The sequence below is a fragment of the Chenopodium album genome, chromosome 6 (assembly GCF_948465745.1).
Source record: "Chenopodium album chromosome 6, dcCheAlbu1.1, whole genome shotgun sequence".
NCBI classification, from domain to species: domain Eukaryota; kingdom Viridiplantae; phylum Streptophyta; class Magnoliopsida; order Caryophyllales; family Amaranthaceae; genus Chenopodium; species Chenopodium album.
This window is the reverse complement of record NC_137839.1, coordinates 9479870-9487557: the sequence shown is the minus strand read 5'-3', so window position 1 is coordinate 9487557 and position 7688 is coordinate 9479870. Positions and strand designations below refer to the sequence as shown.

Below are 7688 nucleotides of genomic sequence, written 5' to 3'. Positions count from 1 at the left end.
GATTTTTTTTTTTTTTTTTTTTTTTTTTTGACAAATGGTTTTGGATGAATTTGTTAAGCAACAATGGCTGATTTTGTGGCTGGACAGAAGAAGCAACAATGGTTGATTTTGTGGCAGAGTTGAAGTACCAGTAGCAGGGGGAAGCAGCAACCCTTCTGTTTCTGGTTTTTTATTTTTATTTTTTTTTCTACAAAATCTGGCAAAACCTTGCAGAATTTATGCCTAAATAACATGCTCAATGAACCTGTTTTGTTGCTGGTTAAGCTGCTGTTTTTGATGAATTTTGATGAATTTTCTTGCTGTTTTTTATGAATGAATTTTGATGAATTATGATTGATGAATTTTCTTGCTGTTTTTGATGAATTTTCTGCCAGGTTCATGCCTCTTTAAATAGAGAAACCAACGGCTAATTTCTTAGTCAAATTTAATACATTTTTTTTTATAAATATTAATTTTTTAATCGGGTGGGGCCCACATACTTAACCAAGGGTACTAAATTCTTTAACCCAAGGTACTGAATTTTTTGGCCTGAATTCTTAACTCAGTACCCAAAAGCAAAGTATAAATAATTGAGTACCTAAAAAGTGAAATTTTTAACAATTGAGTACCTAATTGTGTGCTTAACTCAATTTATTATGTTTATATTCCACATATATTGTACAGAGTATTAGTGGATCACAGTCATCACACATATGTTGCATGTATACAAATACTGATTTATTATAAGTAAAGTTACCCTAGATTTTTTTTTACAAATTTAAAAATATAAATCCTTTCTTTTTACCCTGTAATTTTTATTACCCAAAATTAAGTTTAAAGTTTCCACAAATTGATTTTAATTTGACTGACGATTGGACAATTATATGGTAAGATATACACCAAAAGCATCGTTTAAAAAAAAAATATACCTTTCAAAAAACGAAAAACAAAAAACATAGGTTAGTTTCAACATTTATAATTATTATTTAAATAAGATTGCCCTCCTAATCAGAGGGAATACTAGAATGGTTTGCTTAACAATATTACAAGATACCAAATTGATGTCCAAATAGTTTTGATACTAAGTTTTAACAAACTTTGACACGATCAAGAATGCCAAAATATTATTCATATCAAATATTTTGGACACTCAAAACTTTTAAATACACGGTAAAATCATTCATAGCATATGAAATCAATGCTAGAAGGCTAATACAAGCAAGAATAATATGAAGTATTTCAAAAGCCAAGGATGAGTTGCCTAGTCACGATGTGTTGGTTGCTCCTTTCAATTTCACCGGACCACGGGAGCCTGATGCTGGTTCGGGTTGTTTATAAACCCTCCATTGTGTTGCATTGCTCCACCTGTATGTGAAGAAGAAATGCCTAAGAATCCACCGTCTTGTTGCTGGTAAAAAGAATTGCCATTGGTGGTGGAGATGCTTGAGGTACCTGTTGCCATGCATTGTGATTGGTGGGATTCAAACACCATGTTATTATATGCATTCGAGCCAGAGATTGAATGGTTCCTATTAGAGGTTGAGTCGGATTGTTGTTGCTTCTTTGTACTAAGGAAACGACCACCTGATCCTCTCACCCTATTCAAGGCATGAAGATGCCTTGATTCATGAAGATAAGGCTGCCCAAACAATGAAAAGAATTATCAGTTAGTTTCCTTATTTAAGTAATAATCATATATACTACTTTATCATGTCCGTTAATAGCTATCATATTATTAAAATAATAAAGTTGATCATGTTTGGATTATCTTATAAGCTTGTAAGTAATAGGAAGGTGATTATACTGTTGTAATTAGGACTGCCAACAATGTTCTTTCTGTTGGTGTAACGGGTAGGAAGCATTTTCTGAATCCCCTTACTAGCCATGTATGTAGGGATTTCAGCTTTTGTTGTAATATAATCTCTAAGGCTTTAAGCCATTAATATAATTTCGTCGCGTTATGTTAAAAAAAAATAGGAAGGTGATTATAAAAAAAAAATAAAAAGTCAACATCCTCTACATAACAAGTGGAAAGCACAATTATGAATAATCTATTATGTGAGTGTATATATTGTATCCATTGACATAACCACAAGTCATTGCAACTAATCCAGTGTGAAGAATAACATTTGAACATGAATAGAAATTCAAGAGAGCCGGAGAAACATCTTACCTTTCGAGCTTTAATGAGCTTGTTTTGGGCCTCCATCTTTGCTCTTGATTGTCGCCTTCTTAGAATGCCATGGTATTGTTTTGCATTGACAAATATGGGTTCATCTTCAGATATATCAAGAGGTAATGGGACTCTTGTAGTTGTCATGCTCATCATATGGGGCTGAATCTAGTTAATACAAGGTAAAGAAAAGAATTAGTTCTCAAGATTCTATAGAGAGAGTATTAATTTAACCCAAGTGTAAATTGATATTGAACTCAGAATGTGGCATAATGGCATAATCTATACATAATAATTAATCAATTGACATAGTAGAAAACCAGGTGGTAACTAATACACAAGTCTTTATTCTATAAATGTCGAGGAGTGGATGTATTTAACAAACAATTTTTAGTACTTTCAATCCATTGAAATTATAACTTTATAGAAACAGATACTTCTTATGTCTAACCAAACTACCATAAGTTAACACATTATAAAACTCTCATCGTCAAAGTGTCCAAACTTTAGGTAATCTAATTAATCACCGTTAAAATGGAGTCAATTTGACTCCACTAAACTCTATCCAATATATAACTCTATCCAATATATATATATATATATATATATATATATATATATATATATATATATAGCAAACAATTCATCATTAAAATAACAACTTACAATTAACTTACTATTTAAGGAATGCAATATGATAATTTGTAGAAATTTCAAATTTATATATTGAAGCTCATATGCAATATATGTGCAATATAAAACTTGATTTTAATTTACCTAGCACCTACTAGTAAGGATTTTACCCTCGCCACTACTAAATATATACATCCATACATAGAAATGGAGACATTATGTATAATTATGAAAACAAGTACGAAGTATAAAATAGCATGAAAAAAACATTTAAATGAAAATAAACTTACAATGGGTGTTGTCCCATATGTATTCAGTATTCCATTGTAATAGGGATCACCACAAGGATAAGGCATACATCCCTGCCAAAAGGAATACAGTACTCTCAGCATCTTCCTATCATTAAAAAAAAAGATGAAAACAAAAACAATCACGGCTTACCATTGCACGGTTGTAATCCATTTGACCAATATTAAAACCAGCTTCTGGGTGACCCATTAGGTACATTGGTTTCATTTGACCAAGGTTCTTGCCACAATTAACTTCTTGACCTAGGAAAAAAAAAAAAAGATGAAAAGCATGATACCATTATGAGGGTACACTTGGAAGATTGACACTCCATTAGACAAACATACAAAAAGAGCACGATTAACACACCACTAGACAGTAGACATACATCCAAAGACACACGGAGTACTAATTAGGAGATGAGATAAATTTTGCACAAGCTTCACATGTACTACTTCTTTACTAAATATGCAAATCGCTATAAATTCATCACCACATCACCCCCAGCAACAAATGAGAAAGATAAAGGGATAGAAACAAAGAATACAAAGGAAAGGATAAGGAAAGGATGAAACAAAGAATACCAGATTCAGATGACATGCATTGGTCCTGAGAATTGGTTCCGGCATTAGTAGTCATATCATGGTTTGACTGAGTTGATTGACTCGAAGGTGAGTCTTGATCTTGCAAATGAAATCCTAATGACCTTGCATTGAGATGAAGTTGAGGTGGGGAATCCATTTTCAAGCTCAAACCCTTCGATAGAGATTCAGACATTCTCTGGTCATCTGAATTCCAATGTGGAGGGTAATTGATAAATAAATTGGACATTTGGATAAATTAGCACGCAACCAAGACAGATTCTAAGTGAGTGGTTTCACTACAACCGGCAGATAAGATTAGACCTGCAAAAAACGAGCAAATTCCTATCAAATAATCAGCACGAATTTTACTAATTAGTTTATCAACATAAGATGTTTTGTTTTAAGATTCAACATCAAAGCCTTCCTCCTTTCTCCACAATTCAATTCGTGACAAATAAAATTAAAGGGCTTGATAAAACATAAAAGTATGTCTATGGTGCAAAATCTGATAAAGAAAACAAACGCATAAACATACAAAGACATTTGTAGGAAATCTAAAGAAACCAAAAAAAATCCATTCCTAGGTATTTGTCTACTGTCTCCACACCGCCTCGCCGCTTCACCCCCAATATACAAGAGTAATATGTTGTTTCACTTGTGTTACATAGACTCGGGTACCCATGTCCGATACAAATATGTGTTTAAGTGTCCAACTTGACTATTTTATGAAAAAATTTCATATATATTTTTTTTTTGATAAAAAGTGAAGTGTCTAAATGTCATATGAGTAGAAATGAAGAGGCCATGTAACATAGTGTTTCACTAATTGAACACACCTCAATCCCCTTAAACTCATCATGTTGCCTCAATGATAGCTACATACAAGGATACAAACGGCTCATCCATGTTGGCAGAAGAGCATCTTTGATAGGGGGCTTGAGACGAGAGAGGGTTGCCAAATCTAACATATCATGGGATAAATAGGCAAAGCAAGAACAACCAACACAATTGAGAACATCTTTCAAATGATTGAAAATAAATGAAAATTATCTTTTTAACAAGGCACATTGGAGCAACAAAACAAGTCAGTATTCGTACATCAGGTCTCACCATTGGAGATAAAGGTTTTTTACACCCCAATAGAGTCTCACCCATGGTGATGATCTAATCGAGTTTCTTAGTTTATACGTTAGGCAATTAAGAATAAAAATATAATTCTGAAAGTTGTTTTCCTGTCTAAAATCCAAATTTGACGAAACAATTTTCAAAGTAAATGAAAGGTAACAGAATATAAAGCAGAACAAATGTGAAACAGAAACATTTAGATGCTGAATTTACACCACAAGCAAGTTCATTCAACAACGAACTTCAATGACTTTCAGGGATATGCACACAAGATTGACCAAATCAGTAAGGCTGCTCTTCGGTCAAATTGAATCAAAACAAACTCAAGAAGTAAAATCACACTCCTAAATATGGACACAAAACTCGATAATTCAGATAACTTGTACATCCAAATAAATTATACTCTAAAAATAATTGTGTAAAACACATCAACTTCAAACGCAACACATGTCAGAGGAGTAGCAGAGTTATTGAAAAACAACTTATCTAAGGTTAGTCTTTGCTGTTTTATTTAATGATAAATGAAAAACAATTATCAAAATAAAAATAAATAATGAAAAACAATCATCAAAATAAAAATAAATAATCAAGGTTTACAGGTTTACAGTACACTCGGGTGTATATATACATGGGTGTACGGTACACCCGCATGTACTCATGAGTGTACAATACACCCGGGTGTATATAACATTCTCTTGAGCTTCAAGCATATCCTCACTAAGTTCAAAGTCAACATACTCATTGGTGTACGGTACACCCGGGTGTATATAACAACACCTCGAACTTTAAGATACTCACTTAGTTCAAGGTCATGAACTGATGTAGTAAGAGTAACGACTTTGTGTACAATTGTACACATATTTCATACAAATCCGCAATTTTTGCATCCAAATATATGTTTTTCTTCTTAAATACAAAGTATTAACCAATCCAGAAAAATGAATGTAAAAGGCGCATACAACAATTGCGCATAAAACAACCATGCACACCTTCACAACAATTGAATGACATGAACATTCAACAATTTTTACCTGAAAAGAAAAACAAAAACACGAGCACAAACACAAACACGAACACGAGCAAGCTTCGGTCACCCAACACTCAACGAGCTGCAAGTTAATTAAGTACAACAATTATCAGCCAAAAGAAAGCTAAACATACTACAATAAATTTGCATGCAAATTATCCAATAACAAGAGCAAGATTATTTATATAACAATATAAACCAAAATAAAACATAGGATGACTCAAAGATATGAATTTTCTTCCCTACCAAAACTGGTAAGAAGATAGTAAGGAAGGTAGAGCTAATGAAAAACCAAGATTCCAAAAAAAGAACAGTCCGTACAAAAATAAGCCCAATCACATTATACCATAAAAAGAGACTCAAAAAAAAGGATGACAATTGACAAAGAATCTCAACCAACCTATTGACATAAACTCAACCCCCTATGACTTTGGAAGAAAATAATGATCAAACCCCAAAATAGATTTAAAAAAAAAAAAATTACAACAAACTTATACCATAAATGGGAAAAAAATTAAATCATACCAGTATTATTAATTATTTATGTTATTATAAATATAAAAGGGGTAAAAAAATATGAACAAAAACTAACCCCCAAAAAGCAACAATCCAAATAAATCAACACCTAATATGGAAATTTCTAGAAAACAAAACCCACCAATAGTAGAGAAACACATAACAGTCACAAAACAACAAGATTAATTTTTTTTTTTTAATTTACCATAAAAGAAAACTTTCTCTTTTCTTCCTTGTTCTTCAATAACAGAAATTATAACAGTAATGATCCAAATAAACCCACATGCAGTAAAAATATGAACACCATAAAAAATTTCATACCCAGATGAAAAAATGGCTGAAATTTAAAATTTTCAGTCAAAAAAAAGTAAAAAAATGAATTAAAAATTTAATCTTGCTAAAAAAAAGTGAAAAAAAGAAAAGAAAGGAAGGACCTTTGGGATCTGAAGAAGGAAGCAAAGAATAGAGGTGCTGGGTTCAAGTTGGGCATGTTTCCCCCCTTGAAACCCCCAATCCCATCTCTTTCTCTCTCTAGACTTTCTCTCTCTACAATTTTTTTTTTTTTTTTTTTTTTTTGGGGATTTAAATTTCTCTCTCTAAATTCTATTGGAGTTTGTTTAGCTAGGAAAAGAGGAAAGACTAGTTAGAGTAGTGACCCTCATAAATGATGGTGCCCCAATTACCAACTGATCATCAAACTACACTACACTAACTACTTTAAATAAATTAATTAATCATAATAAAATAAAATATTTTATTTCATTAAATAAAAAAATAAAAAGAGGAGAGAGAAAATGTGTGAATGTGACAGTAATAAGGAGGAGGAGAAAATAGTAAAGCAAAAGAGGGGGACTGATGACTGTGACATAGACAGTGGTGCATTTTATAATTTTCAGTATAAAATAAATTAAAATAATTATCTTAATTTGGAGTTTGTCGTTTCCCAAGAAAATGTAATTACTCCGTATAACGTCTTTTTCTGAATCATCAAATGTCGCGCCATTTGTTACTGTTGTTGTCATTACTCATTCTTATCTTAAGTTTTTGGTTAATGGTGACTTTTTAACCATTTTCAAATCATTTTTCCCGTGGTTTTTTTTTTAATTGAAAAAGGGAGAAAATTAAGAAAAAATATCTTCTTCTACTGTGTAAAATTACTATTCTCAAATATCATGAAAAATCTTGTTTGTTGTTTCTTCAATGTTTTTTTTAAAAAAAAAAAAAAAAAAAATCTTTCTATGTAAATTATTACTATTATGAAAAAAAAAAAAAAAAATCTTCTACAACTTCTATACCCGAAATAAGGTTATACGAGTATTTGCCTATTTGGTGGGTTTTCACGGTTTAAAAGGAATGAGTAGAA

General features: G+C 31.7%; 1 protein-coding gene across 2 annotated transcripts; it reads right to left on the bottom strand.

The window, feature by feature from the left end:
- Window positions 1-885: 885 nt before the first annotated feature.
- Window positions 886-7688, bottom strand: LOC145634551 (nuclear transcription factor Y subunit A-3-like). 2 transcript variants are annotated; one of them, XM_081685976.1, is made up of 8 exons: window positions 6760-7688; window positions 5814-5891; window positions 3658-3978; window positions 3227-3336; window positions 3076-3147; window positions 2153-2320; window positions 1432-1618; window positions 886-1344 (listed from the first exon to the last, which is right to left on the bottom strand). In XM_081685976.1, the coding sequence occupies exons 3-8, from the start codon at window positions 3902-3904 to the stop codon at window positions 1274-1276; spliced, it is 855 nt and encodes a 284-aa protein (XP_081542102.1). In that variant the 5' UTR covers window positions 3905-3978; window positions 5814-5891; window positions 6760-7688; the 3' UTR covers window positions 886-1273. The 2 variants fall into 2 exon arrangements, with proteins under 2 accessions (XP_081542102.1, XP_081542101.1); XM_081685975.1 differs by having other exon boundaries at window positions 886-1618.

Bases quoted from the DNA above. Each gene is read 5' to 3' on its own strand.
- LOC145634551 (XM_081685975.1), bottom strand. From the start codon at position 3,904: ATGTCCAATTTATTTATCAATTACCCTCCACATTGGAATTCAGATGAC. The intron at 2,321-3,075 runs GTAAGTTTATTT...TGTATTAACTAG, and splicing joins CATATGGGACAACACCCATT to ATTCAGCCCCATATGATGAG. The intron at 1,619-2,152 runs GTAAGATGTTTC...TTGTTTGGGCAG, and splicing joins AGCTCATTAAAGCTCGAAAG to CCTTATCTTCATGAATCAAG.